The 23,050-nt window shown below is 43.0% G+C and overlaps 1 protein-coding gene across 1 annotated transcript in view; it reads left to right on the forward strand.

Moving 5' to 3' along the window:
* The first annotated feature begins 311 nt into the window (after positions 1-311).
* The window catches only part of LOC126560561 (uncharacterized), a 32,520-nt gene continuing 9,781 nt past the window's right edge, over positions 312-23,050 (forward strand). The window contains exon 1 of the mRNA XM_050216519.1: positions 312-700. Coding sequence (XP_050072476.1) covers positions 312-700 — 389 coding nt within the window. The remainder of the gene's footprint in view (positions 701-23,050) is intronic.

Genomic DNA, 23,050 nt, shown 5'->3' on the forward strand with positions numbered 1-23,050 from the left:
CTTCTCCTTTCTTTGCCTCGCCTTTCTTTGCTGTAAATGCTGAAATCTCTGTATTGAAAAACAGTGAATACAGACACTGAAATACAATAAGTCCCTCTAGGACCGAAAATACAGCCTTCAACACGGCCAACTGGACAGCGATTGGAGCAGCTCTGCAGCAAAGACACACGCCATTGTACCTCCAGGCGTTGCTGCGGAACTACTTCGTCAATCGCACGCTCCATTACGAGACAGATGAAGAAATGGTCTCGCTACCAGTGACGGCAGGTGTTCCACAGGGTCCGGTTCTAGGGCTAACACTGTGGAATGTCATGTACGACGACCTTCTACGTCTGGAGCTGTCCGGGAAGCGTGCGGACATTATTGGATTTGCGGATGATGTGGCGTTCACCCTTATCGGGAGGGACCCACAGGAAATCAGCAACCATGCTACGAGGAACCTGGAGAGGATCGAGCGTTGGATGGATGCAGTGGGTCTGAAGCTGACCCATCAAAAGACCGGCTACATGATCCTCTGCACGCATCACAACCCGCAAGTAGGTCAACTACAAGCGGGGGGACACACGATCACTTCCACGGAATCGCTCAAGTACCTCGACGTCGGGCTTTGCCGCAAGCAGCACTACGGCCGGCATTTGGAGAAGGTCTGCACCAAGGCAACGCGTATCGCAAATGCCTTGACCGCTCTGATGCCGAACAAGTGTGGCCCCAAAAGCAGCAGAAGGAGAGCCCTGGTTAACGTTGGGAACAGCATTGTCCGTTACGCGGCGCCATCGTGGGGACGGACACTTCTACACAGAGATATTCATCGCACAACCGTTCAGAGGACACACCGCACAGGAGTACTCCGAGTGGCCAGCGCCTTCCAGACGGTTTCCTACGATGCTTGCGTGGTCGCAAGTACTATTCCGCTAGTCCTCCTCCTAGAGGAGGATATTCGCTGCCATGACGACAAGGTAGCGAGGGGATATACTGGACCAGACATACGAAAGCGACGCAGAGAGAAGACCATGGAACGCTGACAACAACAGTGGACAGCCGGAGCAGAGCAGCAGGGATCGCCGGGGATGAAGACGAGGAGACTTATCCCGGACATTATATCCTGGGTGAATCGTAAGCACGTAGAAATTGATTTTTATCTGTCTCAACTCTTTACAGGGCATGGGTTTCTCCGGAGCTACTTCGTCGACAAAGGCATCCTCGACGGCTCGCCAAACTGCCCGGTGTGTGAACATGACGTGGAAGATGTCGACCATGTAATGTTCCACTGTCCACGGTTTGCTCGGATCCAACAAGAGATGCAGCAGCAGAGCCACACCCGCCTGACGATGGACAATCTGGCGGCGGAAATGTGTGCCAACCGCGACACCTGGGAAACAGTCCGGACTGCCGCTCGGACCATCTTCAGAAACCTCCAAGTGAGGTGGAATGAGGAAAGTCCACCAACGGCAAGACGGAGGCGACAACAATGAAGGCGAAACACGGAACAACCAAGGTAGCAATAGCTGCCGCCGTAACCGCACACAAAGGACTATACTACAACGGAAGCAGCAGCAGCAGCGACGAGTAACCAGAACAGCAGCAGGAGCTTAGACCCAACCGGGAGTAACGGCTACGGACGGACGGGTCTGAGCAGCAGCAGCGGAAAGGAAGGCACGAAGCAGCAGCAGCAGCTGAGACAACAAGGACGAATGACGCAGCAACCGCGCGTCAACGGGATGAGTGCATTGCACAAACGAACCTGCATGGAGTACTACGCACATCAGCGCATCGGCAGGTCTCGGATCAGGTCGAGGAGTGGTTTAGTTGGGTCGCATCGGCTGCCGGGTCCGCTTCACGGGCCCAGCGTCACCGAAAATACACAGGAAGCAGAAAAACCACGCCTGTCGTAAACGCATATGCCTCTAATAGAACAAAAATGCTATGACAACGAATACGTTGCCTTGGAATTCATTGCAACAACTGAGTTAAACCATGCGTACTTCTGTCAGCTAGTGCGTTCTTGTCCCGTTTTCAGTTTGTTGTCCTAATGAGCTATATGAAAAAGTAAGGAACTGGCAAAAATAGATAAGCTTTTCACGTTAAGAATGGAAAAGCATCAGACATGTTTCAAAATCTTCCAAACGCTTCGTCGTTGAACTTGCAGCCATGAGTTATGATGCTGTCTTATGAAGAGTTTTACCTTCCAAGCAAACCCAAGTTTTTTTCGAACTCATACGCAAAGATCCATGATTCGTCACCTGTGACGATCTTATAATCATCTTTTGATGCACCATGATCGTATTTTTTAAATATTTCCTTGCACCTCCTTAGGATCCAACGATCAACAATCCTTTTTTACGACCAGGTGTTAAATGGTGTGTTTATGCTGGTGGAAGAAACGCCCAAATATGCATTGCTCTATCTCACGGTATGTCAGATGACGATCTTCGAATGATCGCACGAAACTGCTCACGGGTCAATTGCATTTGTTTAGGCGAAACTGATTCGCTCAAGTCATGTGAAATGTCACAAATGACGATCGTACGACGTACGTACGAACGTTGTGAGTGTGATTATGCTCCAAAATGTCGTACTTTCGAAAAAAAATATCATATTGCATCTGACAATACTTCTTGTGCTCAAGGCCAGAAATATACGTAGCAGCCCACGTCACAAAAATAAAAATGAATTCCGTGGACGCTGGATGAAATTAAAAGAAAAAAAAATGATTGAAATTGAAGGTTTATATTATTTTACACATAATTTTTAAAGTCCTCTACCAGTAGCTTCTCTAAACCTTAAACTTCAGCTTGGAATACTCGACTTACCCCAAAAGAGTTTACAAAAATCCAGGTGTGATACGTATGTATGTGTAAGTGTCATTCAAAAACTGGCACATAATTCAAAAACTTGTTCATGCAGAAGAAAGCAAACTTTCCCCAAAGGTGTTGACACCAGCCACAGCTGGCTGTGCACCGGCCACGAATGCCGGAAAACCCTTATCCCTACGGTGCAATGAATTCCGCTCCCGGTGGGTGAGAGTGGTAAGATATGTTGTTTGCTTTTCGTTCTTTTTCTTAACCAGAGCCTTGGAAGCAGTAAAAACGAGGAAATAAAGTTTTACAAAATGCACTATTCTTCTGTTTTCTTGCATGTTTTCTTCCCTAAAAAAACTTCATATGAAACGAATTCTAAGCAGCGCATATCGATCGGGTTCTATTCCGATCAAGCATTTCGAAAAGGCGTCCCAGGTGTGGAACGCGCGCCTCAAACCACCCGTTGGCTTGTTGCGTGTCCGTTGGCCATTACCACCAAAGGCAGCACCTGATTGGAGCTTGTATGTGAAAACTTTTCCCACCTTATATCAAACCACCCCACAAACCAAACCGCTGCATGGAGACTCCAGTCGAGGCGGCCGAAGCTTAAAGTTCACCATTCGCCAACGGGCGTAGTGCAGCGACACAACAAAATGCCAAACATTGAACACAAAGTTCAGCCAATGTACCAAATGTTCAATCACTCTAATAACCCATTCGGAACGTGACACGCATACCTGAGCAGAAGCGTAGTGTTTGTGCTCGTGTAAGGGACGCATTGAGCGGACGTCCACTAGAGATTACAGCTTATTAATCAACCAGCCGACCCGGTGGTATGGGTTGGTTTGGGAAAATTAAATAAAGATCTCATCTCGGAGTCGAAACCGTGGGATGTATAGTGAGCATACAAACTGTTGGGCGTATTTGTTCACATCTTTGTGTATGTGTGTGTCTGTACTCTAATTCCTTGGACATCCTCGGAAGGATCGGTCACTTTGGGCGTGTGCTTTGAGGAAAAATGGAACTCTCTACAGAGAAGGCGATGATGAACCAACGTTTAATTGTATGCCCGCGTATCCAAGCACATCATCCTGTCCGGATACCCTCGCCGAACGATCGGTGGTATGGGGCGTCTGAAAGGAACCACGATGATGGGACAGAGACGGCACGATAACGGGGAAATCATTGGACAATTAATGAGGCGTTCAATTACGCTTCTACCGAACGGGCTCGGGTTGAATCATCCGTCCTAGAGTGCTTCCGTAAGGTGCCAATGGATTGCTTGTGTACGTGAACAAGTATGTGTGAGTGCGGGTGTGTGGGAGTGTGTCCATTCACTGTACGTACGTGTGACACGTGTTCGCATGAGGGACGACGGTTACGACGCTAGCCACCCTAGCGGAGATGAGCGATATTCATCGAGGGTATCGAGCTGGAAAAGTGAACGAAAATGAAAGATTGAAGCACGGGAAGAATCAATTAAATTACCGCGCGTTTTCCTCCCGCTCTTCTCTACCGATCCTTCCACCCTTCCCTCCACACACCTACAGTAATTTTGTACGAATGTTGACGTCTCTTTTTTTTTGCTGTCCCCACACTTGGCGCGTCTTCCTTCCGGCGGTGAACAGTTACGGTGGACACTCGTTACAGGATGAAGCGCCTTTCCTTTTTGGGGGGATCATTTTCATGGTCAATTTAACTTTTGGTCCATTCGACTCGATAAAGCAATTCGAGAGAAGCTAGGTTGGTTGCGGTCCTCGTGCACGTACTTCCTGTTTTCGACCTACTGAACTACACCACCAGTGCTTGCCTGCCTGCCTGCCTGCCTGCTAATGCTAACCATCACTGGGCGCTTTTATGTTTCGTCTTGGCCTGTACTAGTTTTACTTTGCTCTTTGTGTATCCTGTGTCGTTCGTTAAAACGACAATAGCGCTACGCTCGTTTGCTCAATAGCGCACCTAGTCGTCGCAAACCGATACAGGCTGTGCCCTACTCAAACACTGATCAATCATGGTCGGTGGGATTTTACGAGGCCAATTGGGTTTTTGTGCTGAGTTTTATCTCGGACGAATTTGGGGCACAAATGTGTATGCGCGTGTGGGTGCGGATGTATTCTCCGATGGGACGTGGATGAGTGGATCGGCTGAAACATTAATGTGCGCTAAGTGAGGCCTACGATAGCTAATTACTTATTTATATGATCAAGCTTTTGTGTCGATGAGTAGTGGCCTGAGCGATGATAGAAAAATGGTTTCAATGTGTGTATCAATAGAAAAATCTTTCTGGAAAGCAATAATTTGTGCTTTTTTGCTTTAATAAGTTGCTTCTTCTTAATATCCTTCAAGTTTCAAAACGTTTTCTGAAGTATTAAAATCTTTTTTTTTTTTAAACTAGTTTATATCCCAGGCATAACGGGTCAGATTACGACGAAAACTCTTCGGCAGCCGCTAGTTGCGAATCTTTCCAACACCAAGGTGGCACTCGAGCTGCTATTGAACTATAAGCTGAAAGAGTATATGGGAAAGCACACGCAGTAGAGAGCTATCGTCATTGCAGCAACAAAATAGCTCATGCAGAGCTATTGCAAAAAATGAACAGAGCATCTTCCGCTTGTGCAATAAACGATTTATCTACAAGGGTAGTAACTCTGGAACATAAGTTTGCGCTGCGTCCCAGAGTAGCAATTGATTGGAATGTCCTGTCACAGGCCTTTAAAAACATTGCATCCAACCACTCCCCTACATTAATTTTCCTTCCGCTTTATTATCCTACGTTTGTTGGCTAACTATACATCCATATTGTTGAAAACAACCATGCTGTGATCGTTATAGAAATCCTTAAATGTCCATTGTAACCTATAGGCGTAATAATTTGTTCTATATTAGTCAGTATTAAATTAGAATCTGAACGAAAACGGTCGTTTTATCGGGAGCAAATTTTATTTGTTACAGTTGCTATGCCTACCGAACAATATTAAAAAGGTTGAGTGAACTGATTTCTTCAAGAGCAGAAACCCAATCAAAAATATTTATTTAAATTGCCTTTGTTAAGGATTTAGCTATATAACAATGTTCCAAACATATTTTAGATTGCAATTCTACTCTAATTCTCTTTGATATCCCCAAAAGTATTGGAAATTTCCACAACACACAGCACATAAACACATTAACAGATAATTAGGCTGTTTACGCATCGGTTGGGCTGCGCATCTTGGTAGGCGCAACTCTTCCTTGCATTGCAGGAATTCTTCACTTCAATCAGGATATGCGCGAAAAGTGATGAAAAAGGGAATTAGGGTTTCAAACCGGACAGTTGTCATTCCAACCTCATCACATTTGTTATAAAGTTATAGAGAACAGAACACAGCGGATGGTTTCCAACATAAAATAAATAATAAAGTGCTTTTTCTCACGAAATCAACGGCTTCAATTTTAGTATCGTAAACAGCCTTCAACGTTTTACCATTTAATAGTATAATTTTCTCTACAAAATGTATTAGCAAAGAATCATTGGTGAAATGGAAAAAATACTTCATTTGTACAACATTTTGAAAAGGGCTTCAAACATGGTAACAAAATTCTAAAGACAGCATTGTATTTTCATACTTTAGTTTCAAGTGTCCACTTTAAAGTGACCATCAGTCATTCCATCAGTGGTATTTGATTCTAAACGATATTGTTCACCACCAGTCTTCTCGTACAGAACAATATTTTTGTCACACAGATCGATAACTCTTCAACAAATATGGAGCAAAAAACTGATGTGAGAACATTGGTTATTAACGTGTTAACACTTCCGGAAGTCAACGTACCGAAGGCAACCTGTTGCAAAGTGAGTGTTGATGACTTAAATTAGAAACAATATGATTGCTTGTTAGCACGAAAGCACTTTCGAACCCATTTCAGCAAATAGTTTGTACACACGCAACTAACGTGCATGTGGTGGAAATGCGTAGTAAGTGCGATACTATATGTGCGACATTTTATTGCATCAAATGTCATTGCAGGCGACAGCGGCGCCGGTCTTTAAACGGCAGGACCAGGGTTCAAATCCCATCCGGACCGTCCCCCCGTAGTGAGGGCTAACCATCCAACTACGTGGTATCGGCAATCTAGAAAGCCATTTTGATGGCCGGCAAGACCTTAGAGGTCGTTACGCGCAGAAGAAGAAGAAGAATTCATTGAAACTTTACACTTTTTAAAAATAAGTTAGCCGACACTATTGCTCAATAATTTATAAACAGAATCATTTAAGCTTCATTGCAGCTCCGATGATAGTTTTGATTGCAAAAAAAATCGTTTCCGAATGCAATGCAAAGCGAGTGGGTATTAGTGCACCAAAACTGCTTTAGATTGCAGCAAACTTTAATATGTTCCATTAAAACAACTACCCTAGAGTGAGTAATTTGCTGGAATAGTGATAATTTTGCGCATTAACAAACATTATTGCACCGGAGCTATCTAGATTGCAATCGAATTTAAATGAGCTATAAATCCGATAGTTAAATTTAGCAGCTACTGAGAAGAGTTAAAGCAGAAACCCGTTGAAAAGCAAACTAATGGAAAATCATATTTATTTGGTATATTTTTTCGCAGCATGTGCTATGTTCATAATGCATTTTATTTCCTTTTTTTTAGTGATTGCTTAATTCCATTGAAATTTTTTAAAGGTTTTAACAGCTAAATCTGTTCAGAATGGCTTGAAAGCCGTTTTGGAATTAAATGTTCACTATTGAAGAAATGGTACCTATTGAATATTTTAATTTCACGTTAAAAGCCACAACGCCATTTAATAAATTATTAAACTCGATTCCTACCAAAGTAAAAGATGCAGGACGTTGGCGCATTAGTCTTAGCAAATTGTTTTCTGCCTTGACATTGAATACACACGGAATGCAAATAGCATTAATCCATTTTCTATACCACCATTCAGATTGCTAATTGCGCCTGCAAAAACACTCTTTAAACCCATTTTCATGATAAATAGACTTGAAAAATACCCTCTCCTCCTGCTTTCCAATTGGCTTTATGGAGCAAACCCAGCCAGTACCAGCTGGAACCACACCCAGTGCGCATTTGTTTTTGAAATTCAAGTGTTCATTAGTTTCTCATTAGCTTCCACCTCTTCTGGCAGCACGATTCAGTTGCGATTCAATGTCCTCCTACTCGAGCTTCTGCTGCTTCCGACAGATTACACCGATTCGAGGGGGAGAAAAATTACAAGTACACTAACATACACCCCATCGAATGAAGGGAGGAAAATTTAATAATCCTGCATCCCTGCGAGCACCCCTGAAGATGAGTTACAATCTCCAGCTGCTGATTACAAAACAACCCACTTGCAACACTTAACTGTTACTGTGGCACACGACCAGCTAGAACGGGGGTAGAACCCAGTTTTATGTCCCTTGTTTGCTTGCTAACGTTCTTCGTTGCTTGTTTGGGGGGGGGGGGGGGGGGGGGGGGGGTAGAGGAAAAAAAACTATGTTTACCTTTGCTCCTGAACCATCATCCTCTCCCACGAATTGCACGAGTTGCATATGTAAACACACTCGGTGAAGATAATCTTTTATCGCAACTGGTTACATCCATAGTTTTTTCCCACACTTGCCCCGAACTTAAACAACGGACGTCAAACAACAGGACAGGAAATGCACGTAATCTTCTTCATGTTGTAAAACTCCCGAGATGTGAAATGATGCACTTACTTGCACACACACATCCAAACACATTTCCTTTCCTTCTTCGGTCGAGTTTCACAAGCATTCGTTGGCCGGAGACGCTCCCGACGCTCCAAGACAGGTTATGGATGGGTTTAGCCGTTATTACAGAAAATTACAAAAGAGCACAAAAAGTCATAAATTACAACCGTGTGCGCCGTGTTTTGTTTAATTGCAGATATGTATATATAAATGTGTGTGTGTGAATGCTTCATCCGTTACTCTCGCCTACGGAATATGTACGGTGAGAGTGTGGTTTAGGTTGCGAATTTGCAAACATTTCCGCTACGTTTGCATTCCGTCCCAGCACGGCAGATAATGCACACATTCTTCGCTTGCTCCGTTCGAAAAAGCCTTACCGACGTGGGCATCGCACATGGGTGGAGGCGCCTGGTTGTTGATAATCATGGAGGCGCCCAGTGGATGGTACCGACGGAGCCGCCCAGTAGCCCAGTACGGGTTACTAATGGAAATGCAATTGTTCGGCGTAAGGAAGGAATTACACAGGCAACCATACATTCACAAACTAGGGCAGTCTGCTTTTTCCCTTCCCACACGGCAAACATCCGTTAAGCTCTGCGTTACATTCATCGTAAACAAAAGCGCCACACAATGAAGCTGTAATGGTTGTGCCACATCGCGTGTGGTATCTGTGGCCTGTAAAATCAGCACAACGCACACATCCACACATGCTCACATATACACAGAACACAAGACCAACTGGTGCTAGCCACACAGATAAGCAAACAAATCTCATGGGCATAAGAACATGATGATTTACCGATGACGATTTGCCTTCCGTCCGGTTGAGGACGGGTTCTTTCAACCACTCCGAACCACACATTCATAAGTTGACACAGATGTGAAAACTAAGACATGATGACTAGGTCTACCGGCTCGCGTGTGAAACCATAAGCTCCGGGGCTCCGTTTTATGTTTCGTACCATTAAAGCAAGCGAAACATTACTACATAATTATGGCCATTGCCATCACCGCGGCCGGTGAAGCTAATAGCGGTGCTGTCGGTTGATTATCGATCGTTTTGTCCAACCCGCGAGGTGTGCAATTATTACCAGCCACTGCTCTTTCGCCATGGGGCGTGATTCTCACCATTTCGTACCGGATTGTAGCCCTATAAAGATCACGGTGCCTCGCTATTTTGCTCTGGACCCTGTTGAACGTCAATGCAATAGGTTGTGTTTTATTTTTTTCCTTCTCGCTGTGTTTAGCACCATGAATTTCACGCTTAACGAGCCATCAAATTTCACCACCTAACTTGCATTGAATTGTAGTGAGGAGGGAAAAACAACTGAGAAAATAATAAAATAACTAGAAATGGTTTCATTGCTACCGTAGGTGGTCGTGAATGTAGGGAAGATTGTGCATCGATCTAAATTGTTTATATTTGTAGTGAGATTTCACTTCAATCTCACCAAGCTTTAAAGCATTTCTCTCACTAGAAGTCATGCATTGAACTGGCTAAACTATATGCTCTGTTAAAAAAGCATCAAATAGCTGAGTGATATAACCACATAGAAAAAATAGAAAACAAAATATAGCATAAAAGCACTATTTCAAAACCTTCAAACAAAATAAAAAATAATGTTTATTTCATCATATTTCTTCAGCAAATTTAAAAGAACTACTAAGAAATTGACTAAAAGAAAGGCTTCAGATGTTAGTTTGCCCTCAATTTAAGAAAATGTACAAAAATTATTAAAAACATAAATTTCATTCATTTTCATTATCTTCCTTGTAACAGATTTCAATGACAAACAAACTTTTTATCGAATTGCCTTTCCTTCACTTCACTTCTTATGATTAAAAAAATCAAACCTTACACTTTTAACCACTCCAATTTCGTACTTTAATCTTCCCACCAACAAGCTTATCGATCGACCAAACGACCACAACTTTTATGCCACTTTCATCCATCGATTCCGTGTCTACGTTTACCCATTTTTGCATGTTCACCTCCCATTCCTCGACCAACCCTACCGCCCGCTCCCCAACGTCCGAAGAGACCACTTCCTGGTGCAAACACTCGTTCCCTGTCTGCTGCTGTCGAAAGCAGCACAGAAAAAAAACCGAGGGGACACAGCCACGAACAGCCGAAAGGTAATTTAAAGTTCGCCGCCTGCCTAATAAAACTTGACACATGCCCCGAAGCTTCCCTTAAGTGCTGCACACCCGCCAGTACCGCGACCAGGATAGGGCTACGATTACAGCCGAGATTCGGTTCGTAACACTCCTTTTGTATCAACTTTCGTGTAATACAATCATATTCACCAACACGCTTAACAGTTGGCCGGGCCATTCCCGAGGCTACACCCGGTCGAGCTGTTGACCAACTTCCTCTTTTTCCAGCCGGTTGAATATTTTTTAATTTCCGGTGCTTTAGAACGCTGGCACACTGTCTTTGCTATCTATGTGTGCTTTGAAGGGCCGATTTTGGCGGTGTTACCGAACGAGCGGGATGGTGGTTGCCTCAACTATGCGCCCTAGTGTCACTTTGGGAGAAAAATGGCCAAAAACTTTCACTGGAAGCCACTCTTCGTTATGCAGCTTGCACCACACAATCGGGATAAGGTGAAAGTTTAGTGGTCTTTGTCTTTGGGGGTCCACCCGTATGGGATGCTAGAGGGGGTGAAGCGTTGCTTTTTACATGAATATGAGCATGAGAATTTTTAATCCACTTTTGGCACTCGTGGCTTTAGTTCGAGAAATGTATTGATCGCATGGAAAAGGAAAAACAAGGAAAGAATCGAATCAAAAGTATATTTTAAAATGCTACAAAAATGGTTTTATAATAAAAACCTTAACATCCAAACTAAATTCTCACCAACTTCAACAAATAATGTTTAAATTATCGTTGAAACGAATTAACCAGCACCGCAAAACCACCAAATATACTTTATTACAGAGAAAGCGCGTCCTCAGTGAAGTTCTATGGTGTCGCAAACCAACAAGACATGTTTCTAAATGTTGGTCGCTATTGTATACCACATTGCTCCAATAATGGACACTCTCCAACTCTCTTTCAAACCCCGCCAAAAGTCTGTAACACTTACTCCAACACGTTGCTTTAGAAAAGTTTCTATCACCGTGTTTTCACCCCTACTGGTGGCACTTTTTCGTATGCTCTCGGTACCTATTCTTTTCTGTCCTCCAAAACAGAGACGTAGATTGTGTCCCTTGCCCGATTCCCCACACACACCGAAGACGTATCGGTGTCCGAACGTCCGCCGTACGTAAAACACTAGAGCAAAGCCATATTTATGGTGAACCGTTCCAGTTCGGCTACTCCTGGTGGGATCGGTCGTGAAGATAAGCAAGATTTATGAGGTTATTTTGAATTTTTAATTTCATTCTAACTTCCCGATTTCCGAGGCGTACCATGGCCGAAGCACGGCTCCCCATTTCTTCCCTGCCTGGAGTAGCGGTGGGTGAGTGAGCCAGACCAGAAAATGCTTTGCATGAAAGCATACACTTGCGGCCCTGGTGTGTAGCGTCCTTCTCACCATGAGCTCTACCGGGCGGAGTGTTCCAGTGGCTTAGTTCGACTCGGTACCGTATTTTTACCTTTCCAGTCGTTCCCACCCATTTGCGAGACTTCCTATCACACTCACTTGCAAGTGAAAAAGTGAAAGGCCATCCGATTTCTATTCTGCATGCCAACCACCAGGCAGAAGTCAATTTTCCTAGACTCTGAAACCGGGCGTGGGACCGATCAAGGATAGTATCGTGCCGGAATCGTGGTGGCGTTTTCGCGCTTGATTGGGACTTGATTCATGGAGTTTATGAATTTAATCGCTCCGATACGGTTCACGAACCGAACCGACGCCACCCATCCCATTCTAATCCACACTCAACTATCGGGACAACCTTAATGCATCGCTTCAACGCGCTTACGTGTACACGTCTGCTCTATGTGCATTTTTTTCCATTCTTCTTATCTTCTGCACGGTAAGTATTGATCGTGGTAGGGTATAGATACACTCGGCTATAAAAGCACTAAAAGTAGCACACTATCTACACTTTTTCACCACCTGAGTGTCGAACGTTTTGCTAGCTGGAGAGGGAGGTGAGACTTTTAATCAACTTTGCAAATGTACCATCGATGTAATGTGGAAGAGTTGGCTGATACACGGACAGCGGAGTGTAGAGTTTTCCTACAACCCGAGCTTAATTTCCGGACGGTCTCGGGTTCAGTTTAACGGGCAAAGAACTTTTTTCGCTTCGTCAGTGCTCCCGTCAGTGTTCATCCGAATGTTCAAATGGCAAGGATAGCAGAAAATATCAAAAATTTGCTTCAGGCATCAGCCACCTGCATACCTTAATTAAAACTGGAGTAAACGACTCATTATGCAAGTGAATTTCTAGCGTACAGCATATTGCTACATATTCTTGCTAACGATATGCTTTCACGTCTTGTTACCACGGCAATAATCGGGTGTGCTTTACGTATCGTAATGCTCGGATGAATAAAACAAACGTGCACATGCAACACATGGTATTCGACTTTGTGGTCATCTTTTGCTGCTTTTTTGTTGTTCTCGATATTCAACAGAATTAAGGTTTCGCGCTTCTTGTGAAGTTGTAATTTTTTTTTCTGGTGCTTCGGTGGCAGAGGCAACGGTGAGGCCGTGCTTCAAACATCAAGGCTTTGGTTTGATCGTTCCCTTGTAGGGAAGACTTACTATCCAACTACATGGTACCCAAAAACCCTCGGAAACCAATAGAAGATCGGCAGGACCTAGTAGTTCGGTATGCCAAGAAAATAAAGAAGAAGAGAAAAAAACGATCAATAAATTTAGAGCTTATTTGTCAAATTCACGAATTATACAATTACTTTCAACACCATACTGAAGATGGAAGCCTAGTCAAAGTAGTAACCAATTGCAACGCCAAGCATAAACTTCATATTAAGTAAATTAATGTTAATCTCATCAAATTCGTCTCACAGTATACTATACTGTGCTTGGCAGTATACACAGTATACTGATAAGACGTAAAAGGCATACAAAAATTGAAGAATGAGTCACTTACCCTAGTACTTTTTGTCTCCTACACATAAGCTTAATGGCAATGACAGTTTTATAATAAGTGATGTTTAAAGTAGCTCTTTTTGCAAGGGGCGAGAGCTCACTGGAGCTTATAAAATGCGCAGAACTAACTGATAAAGGAAAAGTTACTTTGTGATGGCAAAGCCAAGATGGGGACTCTGCTTCATTTATTAAGGTGAGGCTTCAAAGAAGCAATCAAACCACACTACCCAACGCTAATTATGGTGGATGTTAAGCTACGCGATTTGATGAACAATTGCGTGTAAGATCAACAATTGTTGCTTTCATCAACAGAAGCGGCTGCTTGAACTTACTTACTTATTTATCAAGGCGCTACAACCGCTTTGCGGTCTTGGCCTGCCGTAGAGGAATCCGATAACGCTCACTATCCCGCGCCATCATCGACCAATCTGTTACCCCTTGACGGCGGATGATTCCACGCCATCCTCCCACCTCAATATATGGCCTTGATGGCGAATGATTCCACGCCATCCTCCCACCTCAATCTGAGCCTACCACGCCTCCTTTGCCTGTGTGGACGGCCTAAAAGGACTTTCTGAGCTGGGTCGTCCAGTGCCATGCAGTTAACATGGCCAGCCAGCCCATCGGAGCCTGGCAAGCCTAATTCGCTGCACGACGCTGAGGTCGTCATCACCATCCATCAATTTGGTATTTGCCTTGTTAATCTGCAACCTCGGGTTTTCTTTCGGCTGCTCGATCCTTTGGTAGGCCTCTGCTGCCTTGGAGAGCTGTAGACCAATGATGTCTATATCGTCAGCATATGCTAGGATCTGGGTTGACTTATAGAAGATGATTTTCGAAGTCTCCTCCTCCAAGTCACGGATGACCCTCTCTAGCGCCAAGTTGTATAAAAGACAGGCGAGCCCATCTCTCTGACACAAGTCTTTGGTGGTAGCAAAGGACCCTGAGAGTTTTCCATCCACCTTCACCTGGCATGTGACATTGGTCATGGTCATTCTAACAAGCCTGATCAGTTTGGCCGGGATTCCAAAAGAACTCATGGCCTCGTAAAGTTTTGCCGCATGGTGAAAATCTGGTCGGTCGTAGATTTTCCGTTACGAAATCCTCTTTGATAGTTTTCAACTATCCGTTCAACGAATGAGACAAGCTTATCCTGACGGATTAGGGAGTATATTTTGTAGGCAGTATTCAACACCCTAATACTCCTGTAGTTGTTGCAGTCCAACATATCTCCCTTCTTGTATATGGGATAGATGATGCCGAGATTCCAATCACAAGGCATCGATTTGCAAGTTGATGAACCTCATTTCTACTGAGGCTACCCCGTTTTTGACCAGTTCGGCTACGATTCCGTCGGTTCCGGGTGCTTCATTGTTCCTTAACCGACGGATAGCTTTTCGTTTGTCCTCGATGTACGGTCCAGCGGAACCGTATGCTAGTGGAGCCTCTAGCTGTTCGTTGAACTGGTCGCTAAGTAGTTCATCAAAATACAGAGCCCATCGCGAGAAGACGTCTGGCTGGTTACTGACCAGATCACCATCAAGTTGTTTCGGCGACCTGCTATCGCTTGGTAAAACTTTCGAGTGGGACGGCACGCCTTTCTGATTTGATCTCTGATCTCAAGGATCTCTGATCCTAGCTGCTGGAACTAGGATGAGTAAATAAAATAGTTCATTTGTACGATAACCTCTTAAACTTAAACTTTTCACACGAAAATAAGATGATCAGGCACTTTAAGCACCAATTCCTCAAAAAGAAAAACTGATTTATTTAACCTTCGAAGATGTTTATTGCACTGTTTCATTTTAAATTGAACTGTTTGTTTCGATCATACAACTCATCAACTATTTTTCGCCATAATATTTCTAGAGATTATAAAAGAAGGCTTTTATGCAAATTGACTTTTCAGAGCTGTGATTTGTATATGCGAGTATGATACATTTGAATTAATAAAATGTGAATGTCCCCTTCCGATATCATTATTCGAAGATGATGAAAACCTCAAACCAAATGTATGATACACAATAAAGGTAATCAAGAAACAACTTTAACAGGTATCCACACTTATCATACGATAATAAGCCCCAGATTACTTGAGCACACACCGCCCCACATCTTCCAACAACTAACTTGGCATTTCAGCATAACTTAAAAGATTCGTCCCCTCCATCGTTCACAGTTCAAACGACTGGTTCAACTTGGCACAAACCACCATATTTTTAAATCTCTCAAAGTCTCCTGATTGCATTGCTCCTTTTTACTTTATCTTTCCCACCGGTACCAAGCCCATCAATATCGTTGTCAATATCGATGGTGACGACGTTAGCAATATTGTCGAATTTCTGGCCCCCAATGACTGAAGTTGCTGGTAGCACTAGAATTTTTCACTTTCACACACAAACACACACACCGAAGCAGCAAACCAAAGCGTGCGGTTCATTTTTCCATCCAAAAACAACCCAAGAGAAGAACCACGCTCCTGCGAGGACACTTGAAAGATGCATGGTGAAAGTCTTTCGATGATGGTTTAGAATGAAGCAAAATAAAAACCGCATCCAACCAAAGAAACGTAAAAGCGAACGTATCCACCGGCAAATGGGTATCATCTTTTATTTGTCAATTCAGCAAAACGCTTCTACATTTCGGGTGAAGCGACCCGCACAGCGACCACCGTCTTGGGTCGGGCGAAAGTGATGTGTTTGGTGAAAAATGCTTTTGATGGGAAACGTTGAAAAATAAGACGAAAAATTTGGAAAAACTTTTTCCCACCCTTAGTTTTGGGGGATGCCATCGTTGCCACCCAAGGGTTGGACGGTGCGGAGGCATCGAAAAAGATTTGAAAGATCCTGGAATCAATTCGAAACGAACCAGAAACCGCTTGCATCTCCACTTGGTGGCGCACTACAAAAGTGAGTACGAGAATGCCTTACTGTGGCAGGCAAGAGCGCTGGGATGTGTTCCCGAAAACTAAATGATACAAATAACAAAAAAGACACATCCCAAGACACAAAAACATGGTGGTTACGGTTCGGCATACAAGAGAAGGTCATAAAGAATGTCACAAATCTTGCTCGCCTATCCTGCACCTACAAAAGCAGAATGCGGCATGATGGCGCTTTGCTAGTTGCCTTTCCCTATCGCTTCTACTGCTGATTTTTTCTCATTTCTTCTTCGGTTTTTTCTATTTCTCATGGCACCCACGTATCAGCGAACAAAACTTTTGATGCTGGCTTTCACTACTTCTCCATTGTTCCCTATTGCTGCATCATCAAAGGAAAACTGATTCGTTTTGTTCTCTTACCGCTCCTTCATCCACCACAAGCACACTCACATACACCCACACGATCACAGCCCGTTCACGCTGAGTACCCTGTTAGAATTGGAGAAAAAAAAAACTGAAAACGACAGCAATAAAATAAAAATTATCCATGGCGCTAGCGTACCACGATGCACAATTTATCGCGAATGCAGGCAGAAAACTTTTCACACTATTATCAGGGTGGAAAAAGTAATAGCCTAAAGGGCAGCGCAAGCTGGTGTTAGAAGGGTGGAAAGGGATAAAAAATATTTCTCGGAAAACAAAGACGCCATAGCTAATATTGAACGTCAGAAAAAAGGCCAGGATTTCATAGATAACGTTTCTCTAAAATGTTCGTTGTATAATGCTTCACTTTGTTTTTCGTATCATTCATATGATAAAAGTTTACTCCAAAGTAGCCTTGTGATGAGAATTTAACAACTAATAGAGTCACAATACATTCAGCTTCGAGTTTTAAAATACGTTTAAAATTCAATGCTTTTGGCATTACTTATAAACTCATATAAATAGGAATGATTTGGGTAAAGTTTATTAAAAATGAGCATGCTGGTCGTTATACTTAAATTTCTTCACTATTAAGCTAGCCAAGAACAGCAACATAAGCTTGATAGTTGTAAAGTAATTAATGTAGCCAATAACCACAATTATGTGCGATCCCGATGGAGCCGCCTGGTGGTTTTGTGGTTTGTCAAACGCAGACCTGACTATACAGTACCTGGTGAATGAAATGCACAAACGCCCAATTTCCCATCGATCACAGCTTCAGCAACTGACTTTTGAAGGCTACTAAAAGCTTCGAAAAATATGCTTTAACAATTTCAATCGTATTAACTAATACTTAAAATTTATTCTTGAATCATCTTGAAGAACCAAACCGTCATAATATGCAGTAAAACTTTCTTTTTGTCACAAAATATACTAGATCGACTCCATCACCAATAGAACATACAGAAACGTCACACAAACATTTCATCACAACTTAACTGCTTCTACAAGAACCGCCATTTCAACCGTTATTCCATTTTAACAAAGATTTTCAACTTCAACATTCATCAGAAACGGTAAGTTTACTTATCATCATCATTATCATCATCTTCAGGCTGATCGTTCTCATTTTGGCAGCAAACAACTTGATTTTTGCTTTTGCCTGTTACTACTCACTCCTCTCCGAAGCATACGCTCTAACCACTGAATCTGCTGGTCAAACAAGCACACAAACACACCGACACGCACACCGACCACCTCAGGAATACGATGGCGACTAGTGAAGCGGAATGGAATGGAATCATCCTCCGCAATTCTTCAGCGTTTATCTGCTCATTACAAATTAATTTCTTCGCGTTCCGTCTTCGGTCTACCGTGAACCGTGAGCTCGTTTCGTCTGACGTTTGCATTCCCGGTACGCTTGTTACAGTTGTGCGTTTCAACCCCTACCATGCCCATGCCATCCCCTTCACTGTGGACTGACTGTTCTTTAGTCAAACAGACAATCGACTAAATCTATTCGAATGAAAAAGGAATGCAAGCTAACGAAGAACTCCGAAAAAAAAAACAAGCATCTCACCAACCGAATATACTCATGTCCACCGGCTTCGTGAGAGATCCGGCACAGTTCCGAAATTTGGCAGGACGGCTACAGACAAGGTAACGCGACCGGTGGTAGCACCCGCAGTACCAGCAGCAATTACCAATCATTAATATCAATTGAAAATAAATTGTAACATTTGTTGATTTATTCGGCATTCGGTCCACCCCCGTCAGAGGGTGTAAAGATTGCCTCCTCCCGTTTTCAATTCCACCCGGATCAAGGATCACAAAATCTCGCCACGTACAACCAAACCAAGAGCAAACCCTCATCCAGTGAGAAATCGAGCAAAGGAGCAGAAAAAAAAACGCATCGACACACAAAAATAGAAAATCGCTCACTGAACCGATTTCGATCACACAGGCAAACTCGAAGTGGAGATGATGAGAATGATGATGTTACCGTCGTTTCGTCAATTTTGTGCTCGTTGCCCGTTCTTTCCCCCCATGTCTCAGCAGGAGTGTATTTGTGCACAGAACACATTTAGCAGGAAGCGTCACTGTGACGCTGTGATGGCTGTGAGGAATTGGATTAGATTTGAAAGTGGGGTGACAGGTTGATTTCCACACGTTAAAGGCCATCGATGCTCAAAATATGTCGCAACGCAGAAGGCAACCGTATGATTGCTAGCAGCTTTAGGAACGAATTTTCAAGAACGTTTTCTAGAATGTTTTGTATTGCATCGATTGATGAAATAAAATGTTTTTCAAATAGTTTAAATTATGTTTTTTTTTTGTTTGGATACTGATTGTCCTACTCATAATTGAGGAAAAATAGATTTTTGAAAAAGTTGTATTATTTTTACACGATAAAGAAAATTCCTGAATAAAATAATCGTATTTAATTTCTAAAATCCAGGTTCATCCTCTTCATTATTTTAAATTGTTTAAGTAAATTTAAGCCTAAAGCAGTCTTTTTAAATGTTGAATGATATGACAAAAGTCAACAAAAGGAATAATTATATTAAAAAAATTAAAATAAACTAACTGATATCGATTTAAATTCTTAAATCATGGTACATACATTAACACAACAACTCATCTTTCAAGAACATGTTGCACAAAACCAATCACTACGATCGTGTCCATGACAAAAATTCCGACTGCAATCATTCGAAAGCCATTCTACCATATCGTTTCCAACCACGCTCCAGCTGGCCAGCAATCATTTGCACTCAAATTAAAATCAATACCCAAACTGTTATTGTTGCCCTTTGGGCAAATCTAGGCCATTTGCAAAATTGCTTTTTCCGAACAACTTTTGTAACACAGCGTGCATGTGCAAGCCGTGTTGCTTGTGCAGCGAAAGATCATTGCCGGTTTTTTTTTTTCTACCAATCATGCAACTTAGAGGTATGTTTTGAGCTGTCGAGACTGATAGCCATTAGCACCTGAATTTATACTACGTTGTTCACGATTTTTCTCAAACATATGAAATCACTGACGCTTTCCTGGTCGGTACCAATGCTCCATGAGCGTGTTGATGTTTCACTTTTATTAACACCTTGTTGTGTTTTCACCCTTCTGGCGAAAATCGTCCATATGCAGTGCGTATGTGTGTGTGTGTGTGTACTTTTTGTGATGCCTTTTTGAAATTAACGCGCCGGTGAAGTGAAAGTCTTTTCTTCTGCCAGGACGTTTTGTTGCAGGGTGGGTAATGTTTGTAGAAGGCTTTCGATACTTTACGTGGATGTGTGACGATGAGTTATTAGGTGTTGCAATGGAAAAATAATACCACAACAAAAAACCATCGCTTCACCAACAACAGACACGAAACGGTTATTGAACAAAGTGAGCACCAATCAGCAGTATCTGTCCGTCTGTCGGTCTGTCGGTCTGTTCGTGTCTTGTGGGTTGCAGTACGCTCACCTGCTGCAGGTCGGTCTGACACGTTGAGCACCAGTTGAACACCAAGAAGCCAATTGCCAACGACGGGTGATGATGATGATGATGGAGAACCATTTTTCGGGTGTACTGCAAATGGTGAGAAATAAAAAAAAAACCATACCATGCTGCTACACGTTCGTCCTAACAAGCACACGAGCGGCGTAATAGCAATTGAAACAGGTTCATCAAATGCTCATCGATTGAAATACTTCGGAATTGTTTTTTGAATTCAAAGATGAGTGATTTTCACCTACGACCTAAAGACCAGAAGGAATAATAGCTCGTGTCATGCACACTTGGCAAGAAGAATTTCAATTCACACTTGTGTCATCATTTCACGATTCATAGCAAACAACATCAGTTTCTTTTTATTGATTCAAGATTCGATTGGAGACATTTGCATGTCTCAAATCGATAAACTAGCACGTTATGTTGATTTTCCTAATAACCCAGTATCCTAGCAATTCATCCGATTTTCAGTCGATCTTTTGTCCATGTAGACTTTTACAAGGCAAGACGGAATGGATTGTAAAGGATTTATAACATAATAATGGTTATAATAACTTTTCTTTACTCAGACAGGAAAAGATATTTAAACCCACGATAGGAAATTTCAGTGCCCACCAGCTGACGATCGACAACAGGCTTCGGCTTGTGAACTTCGCTTCCTCCAAGCACAAGACCATTCGTAGCACCTTCTTCAACTACTCCTGGAGATCACCACAGCAGAAATTTTCCCAGATTGACCACGATCGAATCGATGGAAGGCACTACTCAGATATTATCGATGTACAGACCTAAAGAGGAACAAACGTCGACTCAGACCATTTCCTGGAGGCAGGCAGAAAACCCGGCTCTTCCAGGACAAATAGCGTAGCCTCGAAGAGTCGGACGAACAACGAGTTGCAGCAACTATCCCAGTCGGGGGAAACCCGCAAGTTCTTTAGCATGTTGAATGTGGCACGAGGCGGTTTTACTCTCATGATCACTATGTGTCGCAATGAGGAAGGAGATATCTTGTCGGACGAGCGAGAGGTGATCAACAGGTGGAAGTGCTACTTCGACAGACACCTTAACAGAGCAGATGCAGTATATACCGAACAAGGCGCAGGAGGCAGAGGAATGTCGTCCCGCCTTCCCTGGACGAAGTCATCAGTGCCATCAAACAGCTGATATGTATCAAATTAGCTGGCAGCGATGGGCTCGTGGCCAAACTGTTCAACATAGGTCTGGAGAGGTTTGCCGCCATCATGCACCGGCTGATTGTTAAGATTTGGGACCAAGACGAACTACTACCGATCGGGTGTCATACGCCCGGTGTACAAAAAGCGCGACAGGAAGGACTGTGTTAACTTCCGGAACATCAAAATCCTGAATGTTGCCTAAAAGAGTTTTGCAGACTACCAAGCTGGATTTGTAGGAGGCAAATCTACTATCGACTAAATCATTCCTCTACGCTAGATCCTCCAGAAATTCCTAGAGCATCATTTGTTAACGCACCACTTGTTTATCGACTTATTGACTGTTGTGTATTGAAGGCGGCCCGCGATAGGCAGAAGATCACCGTGGAGTAATGGAAGGTTTTCAGGTACCAGCGACGATAGTAAACCTAAGACCCTAACCAAGTAGGCATAGCGCGGCGGTGAGACGTTGCATTCGGAAGGTAAAGCGTCTATACCTTAAATTTATGGAAAGGAAATGTTCCATGAAGCCTCATGTAGGGTTTATTCAGTAAAAAACAGGTACTACCAAAGGGAATGGTTCCCACCTCAGGCCAGGTGGGCCTCTCTTTTCTGATTTATTCAATGATTTAAATTACGAACTAATTATGGAATACAATATACCAATACGGATTCCCTGGGAAGCTGATTAGCTGGCTGTTAAGGGCCACTATGGACGGGGTGCAGTGTAAGGCAAGAGTTTCGAGCATGCTGTCGGAATCGTTCAACTTTCAACGGCAAGGCAAGGGTCTAAGACAAGGGTACGGACTCTCCTGTTTTGTTTTTTTTTTTTAAAGATCATAGAAGAGCACAGCGAGCTCGTTAGCTGGATCAAGTTCAATCAAACCTGTCGGAGATTGGATGCAGCCGTGGATGGAGGACAGTCCTAGACCGAGTTTCTTAGAAACTGATTTGTGAACTAGCCATGTGCTCAACTCTGAGCAGGCCAAAATGAAGAAGAAGCGGATTTTTGCACAAGTACGATTGTAAAAAATACTGTAAGTACCATGCAACGTCCGAAATGGAATAAAGAAATTTACTCTTACCATAAAGAATTATCATCAAGCTTCAATGTCTCCATATTTATTTGAAGATTAGATCCAAGAGTCATTTCAAGCGTTAAGAAGGATGTAATGTCCTAGCTAAAGAGCGTTTGTCGTATAAAACTACTAGTCCATGTCTAATACAAAGTCATTTATTTTCATATAGTATAACTTCAAATAACTGGCTCACGGTAGTAACTATATACCGCACCTAAGCTCAAAAATCCATACAACTGCATACAAACCTGTTCGTAAAGCGAACAGCGAAAAATGCCTAAATTTTAAACCTTTAAATCGCACTTAAAGTACCACCACTGTATTACAACATTTGCTACAACCATCAAGCATCTGTTTACCACTCGCAAAATATGGCTACCAGGAAATGTGTTCATGTTGGCAGCAAATGATCGATTAGATGTCGGAACTTCCAC

Source organism: Anopheles maculipalpis, chromosome 3RL (genome assembly GCF_943734695.1).
Source record: "Anopheles maculipalpis chromosome 3RL, idAnoMacuDA_375_x, whole genome shotgun sequence".
Lineage (NCBI taxonomy): Eukaryota > Metazoa > Arthropoda > Insecta > Diptera > Culicidae > Anopheles > Anopheles maculipalpis.